General features: G+C 45.4%; 3 protein-coding genes across 3 annotated transcripts in view; 1 reads left to right on the top strand and 2 right to left on the bottom strand.

Moving 5' to 3' along the window:
* Nucleotides 1-21284, bottom strand: part of LOC309346491 (protein C19orf12 homolog) — a 315967-nt gene that overhangs the window by 20795 nt on the left and 273888 nt on the right. The window lies entirely within an intron of this gene.
* Nucleotides 1-21284, top strand: part of PLEKHF1 (pleckstrin homology and FYVE domain containing 1) — a 296105-nt gene that overhangs the window by 43866 nt on the left and 230955 nt on the right. The gene's annotated exons all lie outside the window — the stretch shown is intronic.
* Nucleotides 106-5741, bottom strand: LOC309346490 (protein C19orf12 homolog). Its single transcript, XM_081870323.1, has 3 exons — nucleotides 5409-5741; nucleotides 2151-2326; nucleotides 106-1449 (listed from the first exon to the last, which is right to left on the bottom strand). The coding sequence occupies exons 2-3, from the start codon at nucleotides 2308-2310 to the stop codon at nucleotides 1184-1186; spliced, it is 426 nt and encodes a 141-aa protein (XP_081726449.1). The 5' UTR covers nucleotides 2311-2326; nucleotides 5409-5741; the 3' UTR covers nucleotides 106-1183.

The following is a 21284-nucleotide window of genomic DNA, read 5'->3' as shown; positions in this document are numbered from 1 at the left end:
TAGGGAAATTTGTCTTGCGGAACGACTCAAAAAACGGAAAACTCTTTCGTCTTGCGCATTTTTCATCTTGCAAGGCATTTGTCTTGCGAGGTACCACTGTACATGAAAATTGGAAGATTCAGGGTAGACAAAAGAAAATGGGTTCCCCCCCTTCCAGATAGCAACTAGTTAATGTGTGGAACTCACTTCCATGAGATGTAACAATGACCACACAAAAAAAGAATTAGATAAATTAATGGAGGGGTATCAATAGCTACTACTCATAGTGGCAGAGTAGCACCTTCAGCATCAATGTGAGATGCCGATGAAGAATAGGCAGCCATCCCTATATATGTTGTTGTGGGTGTAGGGTGGGGTGGGGTCACTCTGAATGATGCCCTGAGCCCCTTCCAGTTCTTAGGATCCCATATCTGTGTGGGTTGAATGTATAAGGGAGCAAGCTTGCTGAACCCCTATATTAAGGTAATGGCCTTGGCTAGCTAGTTAAGCACCACCATTAGCATTACCAAAGAAGGTGCTCTGTGTCATAGAACAAATGGGTGGGTTGCCAGTTTTCCCCCCATGTGTGGGTGTGTCCGTGGATTCGGACTTCTGTGGATGTCTCTGATGCACCCAGCTTACACGGCAAAGTGTTTCACTGCACAGTGTGAATGGCCTATCCCATAATAGCAGCGAGCTTCATTCAAGCCAACAGAATTCTGTTGTGAGCTCCATTTAACCAGAGACATCTAAACCAGGATGATCCCTTTGTCAGCATTATTCAGTTAGGACGCCAGATAGATCAGCACTACACCGCCACACACACACACACACACACACACAACCAGCTACCACAGGGCAGGACTGCCGCAAGCACTTGCCGCTAGCCACAAGTGGTCAACTTCCAGTGAACATAATTCTCTATGTGCGCATACATGTGCTCTCGCGAGTCGACACGAGGCCTGAAACGGCGGTATCCACAGCAGCTAAAACGATGATAACGATATAGAAAGGCAGAGGCTAATCAAACCACTGGAAACACTAGTCTGAGATTGGTTTGAAGAACAGAAGATTAGAGTGTCACAATCTCCAGTTGCAATGGGAAAATCATTGATCCAAACAGATTTAAGATATTCTCCATGTTACCAAAAAAAAAGCAGGGGGAGAGAAGTCTACTTAAGCACGCTCAATTTCACATCAGACCCTAGTTTTCATACTTGATTTCAGCTCTAAGCTCGTTGGTGATGTAGCTCGTCAGCATGCAGAGCAGCTGGTCTTGGATGGCTCTGTTGCCCATGACCAGGGCTATGAGCTGTGCTGTATCGGTCCAGTCTAAATCCCCAATGATGGCGTAGGCGTTGTTGTACAGCCGCTGCTGCTCTGTGGGAGGCAGTTCCAGGATGATCTGAGGGATGGGCTGAAACTGCCCAGAGGTCATCCAGGCGCCAAGCAAGCCCCCAACAGCGCCCCCTAGAAAAGCAGCACAGAAATGTGTTTTAAGCCACATGTCGCTTACCAATGCCAAACACCCCCATGCGGCAAATCACGTGCAGATGCACAGAATCCAGGGTGCAAACCTCCTGATGGGGATGAAGACCATAATTTGGCTTTAGGGTGTTCACATATTGGTTGCTGCTGCATTTTGGTGGCATATTATTAAGGCTGCAACCCTTACCTTGGAGTCAGACCCATTGACCTTGACAGGCCTTATTTTTTAGTAGACGTGGTTAGGCTTGTGCTATGGATTTATTGTTGCCACCCCATCTTGCAGGGCTGGTTTTTTGTTTCCTGTTTTTGAGCAAAATCAGGATATTAACATTCTAATTTGCTTGTTCCCCAAAGCGGGCAGTACTATCCCTTCCCCCAGGAATTGTTAAGAGGCAAGTGCAGGGCAGCACTGGAAGAGTAAAAGACTATCAGACTTTTGAAAAGCTGGTATCACTGGACCAAGCACATGGACTTTGTTGAATTAACAAAAAACAAATAGTTTCAATTGGATTTTGAATACATGTGCAATTTGTTGTTGCCATTTTGAATTTGATAGTGCCATGCAAACCACTATGGAGCCAAGTTGGGTTGCGGGGTCCGAAAAAGTTTGGGAATCGCTAGCTCTAAAGCAAAACAGCAAGGTAGTTTCTACAGACCCTCTGCAAAAAGAGAGCCTCACTTACCAACAGCTATGCCAGGCGGGCCGCCCACCAAGCCTCCCAAGAAAGCAGTTGCCCCAGCCACAATCGCTCCTCGCCCTGAATGCTTGAAGGCCGCCCTCATTTTCCGCTCTTCAGACACATAGCATAGGAGCTGCATGACGTCGTTCACGCTGACAGGCATCTTGCGTAGCTCACACCTTGAAAGCATATGGAAAGGTAAAGGTAAAGGGACCCCTGACCGTTAGGTCCAGTTGCGGGAGACTCGGGTTGCGGTGCTCATCTCCCTTTACTGGCTGATGGAGCCGGCATTTGTCCGCAGACGGGTCATGTGGCCAGCATGACTAAGCCACTTGTGGTGAACCAGAGCAGCACACAGAAACACTGTTTACCTTCCCACCAGAGTGGTACCTATTTATCTACTTGCATTTTGACATGCTTTCGAACTGCTAGGTGGGCAAGAGCTGGGACCAAACAACGGGAGCTCACCCCATTGCGGGGATTCGAACAGCTGACCTTCTGATCTGCAAGCCCTAGGCTCAGTGGTTTAGACCACAGCGCCACCCACACCCCTATAATGGAAAGGTACAACACCTTAATAAAAATGCGAGAGAACCTAACTCAGGCTCAAGGGCCACATTCTATCACAAGCAACTTTCTTCTGGGTGGGGCTGCACCCCAATGGTGGGCGGGGTGTAGTGGATGTGCCTCAGACCTCTGTACAGCAGGCAGCGGGCAACTGTGAAAAAGTATACACATGCTTCCATCCAAGCAAGCAAAGAGGCGCAGTCGCAGTTCAAAGGCACATTCCAACCAGGCAAAAAGCACCTGAGGTAGACCACTGAGAGAACCCTGAGGACCAGCCAGAGAGGTCTGGAGAGGCAGAATTGGTCCCTGGGCCTGAGGTTCCCAACCCCTAACCTAAGAGCTCTTTTATACCCCATGTAGCTGCTGCCCATCTCTATTTACAAAAATATTTGTATAGCGCTTTATCATTAAAAAATATCAAAGCAGTTTACAGCACCAGATATCAATTAATCAGTGTGAAAGGATGTTTTCTTAATTGCTTCATTGCCACGCTTGCTGGGGCTGAGGGGAACTATAGTTCTGCAATATCTGGAGGGCCAAAGGTTTCCTATACTCAATGTAGGAGGTCGCAAGTTCAATCCACCACACCTCTAATTAAAGGCAATCTTGGGTAATAAGATTATTATTATTATTATTATTATTATTATTATTTTGCCTTTTCCCCAGACAGGGACCCAAGGCACGTTACAGAGAAAAATGCAAATACACAGATAAAATAGAAGAGATAATGTAATGGTTCTAGGGGTTGCTCGTGCATAAGCCGGTGCCAACACCTGGCTGGGTTGCCTGAGTGAACCTTTTCTGTCTGAACAGCCAATCGCTGTCCGGACAGCCAATAGTCTCAATTGCTGGCAGAATCCGTCAGTGGGCGTTTCTTGAACTTCTTCCAGCAAAGAAGCTATTTGACGCCTAGTCTCTGCCTACTCTCCCTGCGCGGAAGCCTTCTGCGCAAGGAGGGTGTGGGCAGTGGAGGACCCTTACTCTCCCCGCTGGTCCCCGGCGAGGAGTCATGGGACCGCCTCGCCAATTCCCCCATCTGCCCCCCTTCTCCACTGGTGCTATGCTGATTCCCTTCCCCAGAAACTGGGCTGCCTCTCCCCATCCCGGGACGCTCTCTGTAATCCCTCTGGAGCTTGCTCTCTCCCTCCGGCACTGATGGCAGTTCCCTGACATCTAATCATTAATAGTAATTAACCATCAAGACAATCAAAATACTATCAAAACAAAGATCTATTAAAAATACAGGTAACAATAAAAACATAACAGCACCAGACCTTTATAAAAACAGCCAGTTCCTGAATGCCTGTTGCAATAAATCAACCTTCACCTGCCAGTGAAAGGGCAACAAGGAGGGAGGCAGTCTAACATCTTTAGGAAGGGAGTCCCAAAGTCTGGGAGCAGCCACCAAGAAGGCCCTCTCCCCCCATCCTCTCTCATCCCTGCTGAGAGAGGTTCTCTGTTGGAAGAGGAACAGTTTGCACAAAACACTTGGCCATAGTTAAGTTGTCCCACAGATGTTCAGACAAACCATGGCTAGTGTCTCCCAAATTTGCCTTGCTTCCCAGCTGCTCTTGCCTTGTGCCTTTGTGGTTTGGGGTGGTCAAACGAATCACAATTAAGAAAAGCTCCTAGGTTTATGTGCATTACTGAACCACAGTTAAAATAAACCAAGGTTCCTAAGTCAACAACAAACCATGGCTCCAGATCACCATTTGTTAGAAGTAAAGAAACCATCATTAAGTCGCTGGGCAGGATTCACTAAATCACACCATGATTTAGTGTTGTGGGGAAACCAGGCCAGCGTATACAGCACTGGGGTAGGTAAACCAATGGTCTGCAAGACAAAGAAGATTTACTTGCAAGCAAGTCAATGCGCTTTACCTCCTGGGGGAGAAAAGTTTCATTGTCATCTTAAGTTTCCAGCTCTCATGACTGCAGAAGTGGTGGTGGTAGGGGAATTAAAAATTCTCAGAATAAGTTTTTTTGTGGTTGCAGATCAGGAGTTCTGATCTGTTCCTGGTTTTGCAGACAGAGCAAACCTTCCATGGTTTCATCATTCTCATTGCAATCCAGAAACTCCCAGTTTTGCAAAACAAAAATAAAAACAACAACAACAAAAACCCCTTAGAGTTCGTGGGATTGATGCCCTTACACAAAAAGATTGCTTCACGGGCATGATCACAGAAGTGATCTCACTCCCAAACCACAGGAGACTATTGCGATTCGAACATCTGCTCTGAAACCCAGCCACACCTGAGGTCCTTCATAGCGGATTCAGATTCCTTTGATTTTTGCAGGGATTAAGAACCCAGCAGTTGCCTGCGTATTGGGGGGTTTCCCCTCTCGTTTGATAGAAACTGCTCTGGCTTCCTTCTTATTCGCCCCGCCAGAGATTTTGCATTAGCCACGCTGCTTCTGTCGTTCAGCCCCCGCCCTCCCCTTCCAAGTATCAGGCAAAAGTCCCTCCCTGCATTTCAGTCCACAGCCTCCAGCAGCGGACAGACAAGTGGCCACGCATTGCTAGCTACGGTCTTTCTGTTGTCATCAGCGGGGCCAAAGCAAGAGAAATCCGTAGTGTTTAGCCGTGATTTTCAGAGCAGCAGAGCTGATCGTTCAGAATCGCTGCGCGCTTCCTGCAGAGGAGGGTCCCAGTCCACGCAAGCTGCTAGTCCGCAAGCCTAAACTCTCACTTACCTGAGATGAAGCCCTTTTAACCAGCCTGGAAAGGCTTGCCCTGGAAACCCGTTAGTCCTTGCGAATGTGCTTCTTTAATTTTTGGACTACAATTCCCAGCACGCAAAGCCGTGAGCAAGGGGTGATGGGAGATGTAGTCGGCGCCTTTGCAAAGCGGCCTGGGAGGGGATGGGGAGCCCCTTCCGTCCAGCCCCGGCAGGCAAACAGGGTGCTTTCCTCGAGTCTCTCCCCAACCCCCCTTGCAAACTCCTACTCTCCGCCCCGGGGCCATGCAATTCGCCCCCGGATCCGGAAGCCTTCCTCCCTCGGCCCGGGTCTGCGCGCACAACTCCGTCTCGGCCCAGCCGAGGTCGCTCCCGCCCAGCCGCGGGTCCCGTGGGGGATCACAGAGGGCGGATCTGGGCCTCCCTTGGCATCCCGACGCACAGCCACGGTTACAACTGCACCGAGCTTGCTCAAGTTTCCGAAATGTCGGCGGGTCTGGGGCACCGAAGTCCCAGCTGCAAACTATAGGGCTAGCGTGTCTTTCTCCTGCGCCGCTGTTAAAAAGCAACAGTTGCTTTTTAACAGGCAGGCGTTCTGCAGGTGAAGAGCTTTGCGGCTGCGCCTCCTGAGTCCCGGTGTGCCAGAGGCGCCGGAAGAAGCGGAAAGCTTTTGCGGAGAAGGATTAAATCTGTCCGCTTTCCACGCGCGCCTCCTTCCTCGTTTTGCCTTGCAAATGCTTAGGGTGGACGTCTCCCCTCCCCTTTAGAAAATAATAATACTTTATTATAGATAGGCAATACATATTTATTCAATAAATATATTAGCTTTAAATATGTTAAGTATATTAACACACACATATGATAAGTGTTGTTGTTTTTAATGTCTTGCCCACCCTTTATCAGCAAACCCAGGGGAAGTTTACGACAATTTAAATTCCAGTATGAATAAACGTGTTTCCATTTGTTTTCTTCCTTTAAAGCTGTCTCTCCTGCCTTCCTAAGCAACTCGAATTTCATGATAAACCCTTTCTGCTTATGTTTATATATACTGTAGTATCTAGCAACCTTCCACATACATGATCTTATTGATCCTTAAAACGGCCCTGCAAGGTACGCACATATTAGTATTATTATATCACAAGGATCAGGAGCTGCTGAGAGACGAGATTTAGGGTGCTTGGAGGTCTGTGGTCCTGGGCGTCGGATGACTCCAGGGGGTCGTACACTCGGTGGGGTGGGGCCAGCAAAAGTGGAGGTTTTTAGCTGCCTCAATTGCAACATCAGCATTGTCCGCTGCCCTGAGGGCATTTATCTTGCAGATTTCCTCAATGGTCAGTATTGTAATCCTAGGGCTCCTTAAGCCTTCCCTTCTGTTTCTTTCTGTCAATTCACATTCTTGCATTGTACTGCTTCTAGCCAGCTCTGCTTTTAAAAGGTTCTACATACTGGAACACACTTTCAGACTGTCTGTTTGTCCACTTCACCTGATTCTGAATTCTTCATTCTCCATACCACCTTCCTCTTCTCTTTTCTCCTGTCTTTTCTTCCTCAGTCTCTTTGCTTTGGGGGTTGGGTAGGGGGAACCTTATTTAGCCCTGGTGCAGTTGCTGCATAGGGTGGAGGGGGGCTAAGTATTCCTCCCTCCTTTTCTTTTCCTGGGTCTGGCAAGACTGCTGGTTTTTTTCCCTAACTTGTACTTGCTGCCATACTGGGCACAGTTTGGCATGGCATGGGTAATCAAACCCCTAATTATTCTGGCCGGGTCCTCTTCGAAAGAAGGATTCTGATTTAAGGTGCTTGGAGGTCTGTGGTTCTGGGCATTGGATGACTCCAGGGGGTCGTACACTCAGTGGGGTGGGGCCATCAAAGTGGAGTTTTAGCTGCCTCAATTGCAACATCAGTATTGTCCGCTGCCCTGAGGACATTTATCTTGTCCACTTTCTAAATTAATTCTGAATTCTTCATTCTCCATATCACCTTCTTCCTCACTTTCCTCTTCTCTTTCTTTTCTCCCTCAGTCTCTTTGTGTGGGGGTTGGGTAGGGGGAACCTCATTTAGCCCTGGTGCAGTTGCTGCATAGGGTGGAGGGGGGCTAATTATTCCTCCTTTATCTTCAGGGTCTGGCAAGACTGCTGGTTTTTTCCCCTAACTTGTACTTGCTGCCATACTGGGCACAGTTTGGCATGGCACGGGTAATCACAGTTCTGCTTTTCCTAAGCCATGGGGGGTGGTCAGGAACTTCACATAAGTGTTGAAGTCTATTTTTTTCTCACTCAGTCACAGACCACATGTTGCTTCCAACGTCTCACACACTCAAAACATTCACTGGAGTGTCCCCACATGCACATTCAGAAAAACCCATGCACCTCCCCCAATCCCTTTTTACCAAAACCAAACAACCAACCGGCAACGCTTCACGACTTCGACCGGGGCCCAAGAGTACCTTTTTTTTTTTTACTGCTTCTTCTGGGCACAAAACCAACAACCAACCACAACCGGCAGCGCTTAGAATTCGACCGGGGCCCAGCAGCACCCTTTTTGCTGCTTTTTTGGTCAAAACCAAAACCAGTGGCACCTTTTACTGCTTTTACTGATCAAACTCTCTTTGCTCCCACCTATCCCTGTGGAGCTTACCTTATTCCTCGGGGTACCTTCTTTCTGCGCAGCCGTTGCTTTTTCTCCAGTCCTTGCAGTGTGTCCACTCAGGAACGGGTGGCAATTCCTCCTATGAACTTGGCAGGATGTGCCCTGGAACTGCTGACACGAACCGAGCTGTTCACCACAGGGACGCCTTGAACCCACATCCCTTATCCTCAGGGAATCTATTTTTCCCTGCCAAACGGACCAAGAAATGTAGCCTTATGAGGCTTTGCCCTTGGGTGGGAAAAATATTGCGCCCAGGGAAAGGGAAGTGGGAGTCAACAGACACTCAAAGAATAGTTTCGGAGAAAAGGCTTTTATTTCTACCATCCATGAACTGGTAGAAGGATACACTGAAACAGAAGTCACCGGACCTTTCTATATAGTGAGAAGGTGGGGAGGGGTATTACTCAGAAGGGTGGTGGGAATGGGTGATTGGCAGATAGCTGCGATGAGCCTGTTGACGACTCTTAACGACTGCAATAGGTCTAACAGGAAAAAGCAAGGGGTGAGAAGGTGAAAAATGGCTTTGTCATGTATAATGAGATAAGAATCCAATGTCTTTATTCAAACCAGGTCTCTCCTTTAAGACATTGGATTCTTATCTCATTATACATGACAAAGCCATTTTTCACCTTCTCACCCCTTGCTTTTTCCTGTTAGACCTATTGCAGTCGTTAAGAGTCGTCAACAGGCTCATCGCAGCTATCTGCCAATCACCCATTCCCACCACCCTTCTGAGTAATACCCCTCCCCACCTTCTCACTATATAGAAAGGTCCAGTGACTTCTGTTTCAGTGTATCTGAAGAAGTGTGCATGCACACGAAAGCTCATACCTAGAACTAACTCAGTTGGTCTTTAAGGTGCTACTGGAAGGAATTTTTTTATTTTGTTTTGACCATGGCAGACCAACACGGCTACCTATCTGTAACTGGTAGAAGGAGCAAGTGTGATAAGTCACAAAAAGCATGCACGAGTTCACAATCATGTGCACAAGCATATATACCCCTTTCTAGTTCCCTCTCCCTTTCTCCTCCCTCAGGAGTCCTGCCCCATGTTGAGGTTCCTGAGCATGTACAGAAAGCTGTCTTGGGACTATTGTGGACTCTTGGCGCCCTTCCCAGGAAAGGGGGGGGGGAGTTTCAGAGTGTTCAGATATGTTTCAATCTCTTGTTCTAGCATGGTTCCCGGACAGAAAGCAAGTTGCAATGTGGTTCTTTAGCAAGGCCAGAAGGCATGAGAAAGGCCTGAGAAACAATGGACTGTTCTCTACCTTTGTTATAGCAGAGCAGAATGTTTCTGATGCTAAGCTGCTGAGAAAATGATTTTGAAAAGCTTTGAGAAGCTATGAGCCTGCTTTGGGGGGGGTGACTTCGGGCCTAGGTGAGGTCACCTGTCCTCACCTTCATTGCTTCAATAGAACCGGAGAGTTGTTGGAAGGGACCTTGACGAGTCATCAAGTCCAACTCCTGCTGCTTAAATGCAGGCTCTATTATGCAAGATGTGACCTGGAGTCTTTGCTGGCCTGATGCCCCCCTCCCCCGCAGATGTAGTTGGGTCACTTCGCATACAAAAAAATGGAGGGCGGGGAGCACACCAGGAAACCAAGGATGTTGATTAATTTTGTTGGGGGGGGGTCAGAACAGCAGGAGGTGAGAGGTTGCCTCTGAAATAGCTTTTATTACATAAATAGCCCCATCTGGCGGTTGCATTAAAATTTCGCCCTGTAAGATGCCCAGCAGTGTTTGGCTAGTAGAAACTCTCTTAAGGACACTTGAAGATCAATCTGCATGTGGTCATGGGAAACTTGTATCTCCAAATGCAGCTGTCCTCCAGGAACGACAAGGATGTGATGGAAAGTACAGGCAATGGATAGGAGTCTTCCTTCCTCTTGGTGCTCTTACACTTCACTGTCCCAGAGCCAGGTTCCCTTTGAAGAGAAGAAGAGTTTGGATTTGATATCCCGCTTTATCACTACCTGAAGAAGTCTCAAAGCGGCTAACATTCTCCTTTCCCTTCCTCCCCCACAACAAACTCTCTGTGAGGTGAGTGGGGCTGAGAGACTTCAGAGAAGTGTGACTAGCCCAAGGTCACCCAGCAGCTGCATGACCGAACCCGGTTCCCCAGATTATGAGTCTACTGCTCTTAACCGCTACACCACACTGGCTCTCTGATGCCGTATCAGAGCATCCCTAGGGCATCACCCACAGTGTAGTTTAATGAACATAGGAAACTTCCCATGCCTTCATTGTCCATATGATGCTCTCCTCCAAAAAGCTGCCTTCCCACACTTTTTACCTCCTCAGTCAAGATTTTCGGGCTACCCCTGATATAAGAAAACCTGGATTGCGGGAGGGGGGAGTGTAGCAAGGAGGAGAGCATTGTATGAACCACAGAGAATGAATGGAGGTACAGGAAACTCCCTAGCCATATTAAGGGGCATTATGGATGAGCTCTGGGAGAGTGATGGAGGGAAGAAGGAAGAGTGGTGGAGGGATAGATGGCAGGTGAGAAAAGTACATGCCTGTGAACCTCTTTTGTGCTTTAGGATTGCATCCACTGCCTGCCTATCCTGGTTTATGCTTGATTGGGGCATTTGAAGGCATAAGTATCCCATCCTAGATATGAATTTCAGGATTTTTATCCCCCCCCCTTTCTAACCTACCAGGATACTGAAGTTTTAAATTATATTTGTATAAATATTTATTGATTGCTTTTAACTTTATTGTATTTTACATTGTAAGCCACCTGCATATATTTTATGAATGTGTGGCTCATAAATATTCAAATAAACAAATAATATTCAAATAAACAAAAAAAAATAAAATAAATTGGCTATGTACACATTAGTGACTTAAACCCTAGCAAGGTTGTCTGACCTTCCCAGCTGCATTTCAAGTCATATTTGCACATCACTGGAGGGGTGGGGATATCTTCATCGGATGTGCATTACCTGTTTGGTTTATGTGTGACTGCAGCTTCCCCCTGCAACATGTGCAATGACTGTCTCACATGTGCCCTGCTCAGCTTAACTGCACAGTGAGTATGGCTTACGTTTTTCAACAGGAGGAAGACTGGTTTCTCAAGAAACTGCAGGATAGATATGGACTGTGGCTAATGGCATGTGCACTAGGCTTCAATCACCAGCAGTGGGAGCACACTGGCGCCAAAGCAAATGGTAACAGCCCTCAAGTGCAGTTGAAGAACCTGCCCCATTTCGTGTGCTGACATGAGATTCAGTCCCCCCCCTTTTTTTTTTTACATGGGACAGGCAGCAAAATGTTGGGCCAGCCAAGTGCAGCAGAATGATGGGCTACAGCCATCGGAGACTGGTTCATTAGGGCAAATGGGGCAATGCCCCACCAACCCAACCACACTCTGTCTTCAGCCAGCCCCCACCCAGCCTGCCTGCCTACTTCCACTCAGTCCAGTGGGGGGTGGCACTGCCCATCACCTTCCTCATCTCAGTATTCCCCTTGTATTCCCCAGCAGGGAGAAGGCAGATGGGACCAAGTCGGAATGAGTTGGCTCCGCTGGTCATTGGCTCTGGTGCCCTCTACTGTCAGTCTCCCTGCTTTCTGCCCTACCAATCCCAGGGTGTAGGTAGGATATCACATTTTGCATGATTTCCCCCATGAAAAACTCCCTGCATGCAGAACTTCAGAGAACAGCTTATCTCAGATCCTTTGCTATGGTTAAGCCATCCATCAACAACCCCCACTCCACCCAAGTTATTTCAGCTTTTTCCTCACAGATTTTGCTTTCCCAACCATGATCGCCTCTGCAAACTTTCTCACTTTTATACAAAGCCTGCCTTACGACAGAATTCCCAAACGTGGTATTCAGCATTGGACAAATTGCCTACCAAGCCTGCAGTGCTGCCATGTGCCTCCTTTACTATCTCTCAAACGGTAGATGTCTCCCTTTGCTTGTGACTGTGTGATCTGCCTTGCATGTGCGCTAGGCAAACATTGGCAGCCAGTATTAATTTTCCTTTCCCATGCTAACATTCCCATCATGCTTTGTAGAGAAATCCACAGGGGAGAGCAGATAACGTTGAGTACAAGCACAGAGAACAGAGCACCATGAAAGCAACAAATTATAAACTCCACCAAAGAGAGATTCGCGGCGTTTATTTTATTTCATTTTTTTGCTGTCTCACTCTGCCCCTTCTTCCCCATCAGTAGGATCACAGGCCTGGTACTTTAGTCAACGCCTGCATCCTTGCCAGCAGGTTCAAGAGAAGCATCTGTGAGCACTAAGTGATTCCTTTCAAGCGGAGATTCTCAGGACGGCGGCAGCAACCGAACGGATTACAGGGGACAAACAGCAGGAGAGAAAAGCCGCTTCACAATAATGCGGCGGAAGACAATGGGGTCGCCGTTCCGGTAGCAAAGCAGTGCACGGGAGGGGATTGCAGTGAAAAGGGAGCCTGGAACTTGTGCACCTTGGGGGGCTGTGAAATTTGGCAGGACGCGTGTTCCTCTTGCTTGTTGCTCTACCAGTCAAACAATGAGGCCAAACCCCACATGTGTAAGGGCTGGTAGTACGCTGGCATCTATATATATAACTAAAACAAAAAATAAATAAATCTGCTACCTAATCACACTGCATGCAAAATCAGGAGAACAAAAGGAGTCTGCGATGCTTCTCTTACCAGTGGGGAGATAATTAAGGATGAATGAAATATTGTTCTGTGGATTTGAAATGAAATTGTTCTTAGGAACAATTCTGTTTGTTTTGTTTGGGGTGAAGCTCCTTCCCCCGCCGCTGCCCCCCTTAGGGTTGTCTGCCTATGTGGAGGGGAAGAATTGCATGGCATTTAAATAAATACCCGACACGATGGCAAACTTTATTTGCATAAACACACAAAACAGGTCCTTCCATTATGATTGCAGGAAAGATTTTTGTCTCTTTCCCAATTCAAAATATTGCAGTCAGTCACTGTAATAGGAAGGGAGAATGCATTGGGGATACCCTACGGGACCACTCAACACCGTCTCACCACCAATCTCCACCCCGGCTCTGAGCCTTTATCCCTTGGGGGTTCCCCTGCTGTTGCCCCCCGCATCCAGCCAGTCCATAACATTTAGGCTGCAAGCACAGAACCAATGAAGTGGTAAGGATGCCTCTTTGCCTCACCTGTTGCCCTCTAAATTCCCAAACAACCACTTTGAAAATGTACCTAAATATTCCAAACTTTTTTTTAAAAAAACAACCATGAGTTAATATGGATATGACAACTGTGACTATTATTATATGACCTTTCAGGCCTGTTTTGTGATCCTGTTTGTGGTAGAGTGGGCCCACAAACTGACATTTTGGGTTCCCCTTTCCTTGCAGTATCTGATGATGAGATGAATGCAGCTGTGCTGCAACAATTTTACAGCTCTTACAGTGCTCACCCCCTTTTTAAAAATGGAAATCAAACACATTTCCCCAAGGTACTCAAAGGAATTTTGCCAGCTCGCAATAACTCTTTAGCGTGTCAGCTTCTGCGAGGCACCTAAACCACCTGGTTCTGTTTTCTAATTTCTTGATATCACTAGGGTGTGCTATAGCTCATGAAATCTCACAAAGGTAGCGTTGTTAATAAGCCATTTTTGCCACGTTACCCTGTGCTTTAAATTAGGGGAAATCAACTTCAGTGAACCAATACCCACATCTGACACAACGCATGTTATCTGGAAAAGGAGATCTGTATTTATTAGTCTACACAGCATTTGTTATGGAGTTTTCTAAAAATTAAAGCAATTATATATAGCTATAGCATGTTTAAGTGTTCAAAGCACTTTACATCCATTATTCCTCCCAGTGCTTCCCCCCCCCCCCAAAAAAAATTATGTTTAGGAATACTCTCATTTTCCTACTCATATTGAAATACTGCCCCTCAATGAGGCCAAACTTAGATTCACAAAATGTTTAGGGGTATGCATCCCCCCAGGAAAAAAGCCACCACTGATTCCTCCTCTCAAAGGCCTTTGCCTTTGAAAGAACAGTAGCTTCCCTAAGGCCTAGTTCTGACTGAGGGGTATAAGATTATGATTATTATTTACTATGATATGTATGTCCAATCCAAACAGCTCAAACATATATGCTTCTTTTATCCTCTCAACAGCCCTGTGAGGTAGGATAGGCTGAGAGACAGTGGCTAGTGAGCTTTGTGGATGAGTGGGGGATTCGAACCCTGGTTTCCCAGGTTCTAGTCCAGCACTCCAACTGGACTACTGCAACTTTGAACTGTGGGTGGGGACCCATATGCTCTTCCACAGGTTTCCCCATCTCTTTAAAGTATTCTTTATGCCCATTTAAACGATTCATCAATTATAAACTTTTCTTCATTTGGGTGGCAGCCCTACTCTACAGATACCCAAGTTCTCTTCTCACAAAGAACAAATTTCTGGACTTAATATTCATGGGAGAAAGTGCCGAAACCTGCGGACAGTGATGCTAAAACCAAGAGTAAAAGTGTCAAGGGATTATGGGAAAGGAGGAGAATGGCTCCACACCGTCCCTGAGCACAATATTTTTAGCTCGCCGCTTGATTGCTCTGGTATTGTTCCTCCTTGTTCTGTTTTTATTAAGACGCTGCCTTTCAATCTTAATTTATTGGAAAGCTAAAGATGTTTTCTAAAAATAACTTCGGAGCTGCTAAAAAATTCAGCCTTTCACTTGCAAGTTTCTGCCAGCTGGGCCTGTCTTGCTTTAGAACTGACACCCTTGAGATTTACAAATAGGATTTAAGAAGAAAGGGCGGGGGGAGGAATGAGATGGCTTGTGAGCATGACAAACATACATATATAGCCCTAAAAAAAACCACAACCACACATCCGACTTCAATTTATACAAATATTGTGCAGAACCCTCTTTGCGAAAGACAATTATTTTAATTGTTTCACTGCTGATTATATTTCCCTAACATTTTCTTTGACTGGGTAAAGGGAAAGGGGGGCCGCGGTGGGGGCAGGGAGGGGCATGTCACAGAATTATAGTTGATTTCAGACTACCCTTATTAGGCTTTACATTAATATGGTGTTGAGTATTCAGCAGGCCTTTTCCTTGTTCTGTTACAGTGGAACCTTGGTTTTCGAGTGTCTCGGAAGTCAAACGTTTCGGTTTTTGAACGCTTTTTGGAAGTCGAAGGTACCACGCGGCTTCCATATTGAGTTTTCCCTAAGTACAATGGTACCTCGGGTTGCATATGCTTCAGGTTACAGACACTTCACGTTACAGACTCCGCTAACCCAGAAATAGTACCTCGGGTTAAGAACTTTGCTTCAGGATGAGAACAGAAATTGTGCTCCGGCGGAGCAGCGGCAGCAGGAGGCCCCATTAGCTAAAGTGGTGCTTCTGGTTAAGAACAGTTTCAGGTTAAGAACAGACCTCCGGAACGAATTACGTTCTTAACCCGAGGTACCACTGTAAATGCTTCCGGAAATGCATGCTTCGGTTTTCGAACGTTTCGGAATTCGAACGGTCTTCCAGAACAGATTACGTTCAAAAACCGAGGTCCCACTGTATACGAATGAAGAAGCAGGGCTTAATTTGAGCCCAGGCTTAATTCTGCAGGCACAGTAGCACAGAAAAGCTTCCTGATCCCAAACCAGGCCATTGGTTTCTCTAGCCAAGGATTGTCTGCAGCGGTGGCAGTTGACCTGTGGACCTCCAAAGATGTTTACTGGACTACAGTTTCCATCATCCCTGACTGCCAGCTGCACTGGCTGGGGCTGATGGGAGCTGGGGGTCCAACATTGTCCAGAGGCCCACAGGTTCCCCATCCTGGGTATAACACTGACAACTTCTCTCCAGGGATTCAGGCAGGAGTCTCAGCCCCACATGGAAATATGAAAGACTGAATCGGAGATCTTTGGCAGCCAAGTGCATGCTCTAGCAAGTAGCTTCAAGGCCTTCTCCTCAGCCTGAATCTGACCGCTGTTTTCAAACCTGCACTGGTGCGTTTTGGTTTCTTAAGATTTTCAGAGTGATGCTGAGTACACTGCTACTCGCAGCAACATAAAGGAAGAGGAAGAGGAAGAGGAAGAAAGCCGTCCAATAAATCTGGCATTGATGAAAAAATTGGTTCTCTCCTCCCACCCACCTCTGATTACTGGGCAATGGTTCAAGTATGAGTCAGCCCTTGGAGGGAACAACCTTACACCTCTTGGTGCATTTGTGTTCCCAGATATAACACTAGCACTTCTGTCCCAGTTTTTAACATTCCTGTCGCGTCATGGAACTGTGGGTTTCTGATCAATATACCATGTTGCACTAAGTTTCATTCAAACCAGTGTTCGTGGTGTGATGCAAAACTGGACAACGTTGGACGTGTTGCCACCCTTTCCTCACAAGTGTTATTTTGTTCCCCCAACAATTCACCCATGAAAATGTCAGGAAAGAACTGTACAGCCCTAGGTTTCATCTCATGGCGTGATCCACAAAAAACAGCAAAAAATAAATAAAACAGGGGAAAGCTCCCATGATTTTCTAGGTCAGGGGTCAGCAACCTCTTTCAGCCGTGGGCCGGTCCATCGTCCCTCAGTCCATGTGGTGGTGGGGGGGATGAACAAATTCCTATGCCCCACAAATAAACCAGACATGCATTTTAAATAAAAGGACACATTCTACTCATGTAAAAACACGCTGATTCCCGGACCATCTGCGGGCCGGATTGAAAAGGCAATTGGGCTACATCCGGCCCACGGGCCTTAGGTTGCCTACTCCTGTTCTAGGTTAATGGGGTTGCAGTAGGATTTTTCCCTGGAAGCAATTCACATGGAAATGAGCACTAAAACATCTGCTGGATTCCACTAGATTTCCACAAGTGGCTTTTACGTCGCGTGAAAGATCACATAAAACATGGAAATTATCAGGCAAGGAAAAGTTGGGGAAATGGAACAAAATGATCTCTGAATTCAGCCATATTCTCTTCAGCTTCCCTTCTTGCTACTTGTTAAGCTACTTAATTTCTCAGAAATCTGCTGTAGAGACAATGAAGGTCCCCTGAACACCAGTTAAGTACAGGCGAGTAATGAGAATAAATCATAACCACATACCAATTTCCACCACTCTTAGATGGAGTTAGACCTTCGTACATAAATATCCGCTGCAGAAATAAATCAGAGACATTAGCAAGAGCCCTGCCATATGAAGCAGCAGCAGAAGTCTTAACAGTTATCAGGCCAGTTAACAGAATAAACCTATTAAATAAATAAATTTGCTCTCCACCAATTTATGTCACCGCTGTACTTAAAAGTGAAACCTTTTAAATGAACAGATTTACTGTGTATGGAGGTCTCCACTGGGCCTGGGTAATTACACAAAGGCAAGGCGTTACTTTTTAAAGTGGATGAATGGGCTGATACTTTTTTGATTTACTGCTAGAAACAGAAAAATGGTAATGGCATGAAATAAGCTTTTGCAAAACCCTTTTGGCAGACGGAAAACGTTTGATTTACCTAGGGCATCCATCAGGTTCTGTATTTTAGATCAAAGCAGATAGATGGCAAGGCAAATGAGTATTATTTTGCATGTGGGGTGGAGAGGCATGTGTGTAACTGCTTCTCTTGCTTCCTGACTGCTTCCTAGACAACAGACACGAATGTAAATGAAGGGAGAGCCGCAGCAAAGTGGGAGGCAGACCCTTGACTGTTGCATCCACTATAGTTGTCGTCATCATCATCATCATCATCATCATCAAAATTATAATGCAGTGTACCAGGTTGAAAGCTCTAGTTTTCGGTGCAAATATCAGCCACCAACAAGAAGGCTCATGCATTCAAAATAGTTTTCTGGGTGCAAACCTGGTGGTGACTTTACGGTGACTCTGTAAACTGCTTAGAGGCAAGACTACTGTAGTTAATCAGTATATAAGGTCCTTAAGGTCCATATATAGCAACACCCTAGAGATCTAGGGCCCTAAGGAAGTTAGATTAGCCTCAAGCAGAGCGAGACCAGGGCCTTGCGGGATCTGATTTCTTTCCGCAGGGCCTGTAAGACAGAGTTGTTCCACCTGGCCTTTGGCTTAGAATCAGTTTGATTCCCTCCCCCTCTTTATTTTTCCTTTCTCCTCCTGTGAAGAGGCTGAATCCTAATGTTTTAATGTTTTTATTATTGGTTGTTAGCCACCCTGAGCCCGGTCTTAGCTGGGGAGAGCGGGGTATAAATAAAAAATTATTATTATTATTATCAATGGTTTAAATCAATAAACACAAGTATCAGTGTTGGATGGGAGGAAAACACCCACACACCTTCTATTTGCCTTTGTGTAGCAATATTTTTGCACTTCTACAGATCTAGAAGCAAAACCCTTTGAGATACAGAGGCATGTGGATTTCTGTACTGTACCAGACAGATTTATGTAGTTGAACATACTAATGTCCTTTGACCTGCTTAAAAATAAACATGGCCTACCAAATTGTCCTTTTTACGAGTATTTATGGCAGGGGCACTTTGTAAACTTAAGAACTAATTTCCCCCAAAGGAAATCTGCACTCTCAAACCTTGATAAACTGTTGAAAATGCAAAGTGCTACAAAATGTCGTAGTTTCTCTCTCCAGCACCACCAATCTCCAGCAACATACGAATCTTTTACAGACTGCATTATCTTTAAAGTCAGGTCTTACTAGAAATAGTTATCTGTTGCTTCCAATTAAAAGAAGTAACCAGCAATATACAGTACTGGCAAAAAAAAAATGCATTCTGCATCTGCAAATCCTAAGTGGCAATACACAAACTACAGGACAAACGAAGGCTGCCCCTTCTGTCATTTTATTGCAGCTCAGAAACCTGCAGTCCTGAAACTTTCACCTCTTAGGTTTCTAGTCCTCATGACTAATGTGGCAATAAGGTTAAGAAACCGAGGACAGTATGCTTGAAAAGGCCAAGATAACAAAGCAGTAAATATTAAGAACCCCACATCTCAGTGCTGTTGTCTTAGTCCAGGAGAGCAGGGGTCATGTTGAATACAGTGGTACCTCAGGTTAAGTACTTAATTGGTTCCGGAAGTCTGTTCTTAACCTGAAGCACCATTTTAGGTAATGGGGCCTCCTGCTGCCGCTGCACCGCCACTGCACGATTTCTGTTCTCATCCTGAAATAAAGTTCTTAACCCGAGGTAATATTTCTGGGTTAGCGGAGTCTGTAACCTGAAGCATATGTAACCCGAGGTACCACTGTACAAGGATCTAGCCTTTGCCTAATGCAAAGGGTGACATCACCACCATAATCCCTTACCTGAGTCCCCCAGATTCAAGTGAGCTGTGCCGTTAGAGATCCTGAACAGCTCAATAGAAAAGCAATTTCAGAATGAGAGGACTAAAATAGAATAATGCAATTATTGTGGGCGCATAAGTAAATTCTGATACATGGAAATGTTCAATTGTGGACCATTAATGATTGAAACAAGAAGATTCCTCATTTCTACTACTGCCTTGCCTTCAGGTGCAGATATGCCTAAGGCTGTATAAGAAGGAAGGAAGGAAGGAAGGAAGGAAGGAAGGAAGGAAGGAAGGAAGGAATCTAAATGAATAAATAAAAATTGTCCAGTAGCACCTTAGAGACCAAATAAGTTTGTTCTGGGTACTGTATAAGCTTTCGTGTGCATGCATACTTCTTCAGATACACTGTATAGGAATACACAGTTACTTGGGCACAAATTCCATTAAGCTCAACAGAGTTGACACATAAAGGATTGGGCTGTAAAGTCTGCATTGCAAAGCAGAGGGAGAACTTTAAAGATCCTGCTGCAACAGGTTTCCACTCATAAGTGATGACAGGCATGACGATGACAACAACAAACAACAGCAACAACTAACTTCCAACAAAAAATAGTAAAAACACAATACAACATCAAACACTAAAGACTTCTCTGAACACAGACTATCCTGCTACCATTTTCAGAGACTGGACAATGAAATGTAGTCTTAAGTCTAGTTATGGAAGCCCCACCCTGGATAAAAAAAGAACAAGATTTCATACAATGGCTGCAATCAATTCAGAATAAGGAATCTGGGGTCCCTTTAACCACATGTTCAGGACTGGGGACTCCTCAGTTAGCAAAATCTGTGGTTCTGACCCTTTTCTGTGGAGTGTTAAGTCTGACCCCTCCTTTACCTGGTCCTTTCTCTTTACAGTCTAAGCCCATATTGCTCCAGATAGAAACTGCAGTAACTTTGGAAGCCTGAAATGTGTGCATAAGGACAGATCCTACCAGACAAGAGGCAGCTATCTGACATTTTTAAAAGGGCAAATCGAAAGCAATCAACACCCAACAAAATGCTGTTGCGTTGGCTGGAGTGGTAGCTTAGGATACTATAACGAACCTGGCAAGTGCTGTAGTGTTTTAATGTAAATTAACGCAAGATAATCTCTTTGCATATTTAAGCGATGCACTTCAAATTAATTAATACATATTTAAGAGATGTCTCCTTGAACAGCTGTTATTTACTTCCAGAGTTTCCTCCACATTAACATAGCTTGCTTTGTTCTCCTCCGAAGTTATTCATGCTTCTTATGGTTACTTTGAGAACCCACATGGTGTAAAATTGAGCATTCCTTTCTCCCAAAGAGATGAGCTGCTCTGATAACTTAATATTTTAACATTAAACATTCAAGCAATTTTCCAAAACAGAAAGGTCAAATCCTACTTACAGCATCTGCTTGCAACAGACAAGCAGATGCTTAACGCTACTACACAAATACTTGCAGCGGTGAACATGATAAAGGGGAGGCAATCAATCTTCCCCTGTGGATTTTAAAATCAGATTTACTTTGATGCTAGCCCACTAAATCCCAGAGTTAGTTCCTTTTTTTTTTTTTTTGGTGCCTCATAATTTAAGGCCAAATTATGGGCTTTTCTGCAGCTTCTAAAGTGCTTGGACTTGGTACGTGGAGCTGCAGTAATTAAACAGAGACGCCATGAAGCTTTTGATGCATGTTCTAAATACTGTGCACATTCAGGAAATGGATGTTCCCCCCCCCCCCAGGTGCATTGCATTCTTCCTCTTTTGCAGCTCATTGGGACATAGTTGCAGCATGCGAATGCTTCTTGGTTTTTCTACAGATCTGTGTAAAAAACCATACTCTTAAATTTGCATATTTATTCATCCAGTCATTCATTTATTTATATACCACCTTTCTGCCAAGGTGATTTTATTAAAGGACTAAAACAAATGATGTTGAAGAAAATAATAATTGCATAAAATTATCATTTTGATAGTTCCATTTTAATTTTTTTAATTTTTTTGGAGCCTAT

The sequence above is a fragment of the Podarcis erhardii genome, assembly GCF_964252035.2.
Source record: "Podarcis erhardii genome assembly, chromosome: 7".
NCBI classification, from domain to species: Eukaryota; Metazoa; Chordata; class Lepidosauria; order Squamata; family Lacertidae; genus Podarcis; species Podarcis erhardii.
The sequence above is the reverse complement of the archived record's forward strand: the minus strand, read 5'-3'. Positions and strand labels throughout refer to the sequence as shown.

Bases quoted from the DNA above. Each gene is read 5' to 3' on its own strand.
- LOC309346490 (XM_081870323.1), bottom strand. From the start codon at position 2,310: ATGCCTGTCAGCGTGAACGACGTCATGCAGCTCCTATGCTATGTGTCT. The intron at 1,450-2,150 runs GTAAGTGAGGCT...CTGCTTTTCTAG, and splicing joins CCCGCCTGGCATAGCTGTTG to GGGGCGCTGTTGGGGGCTTG.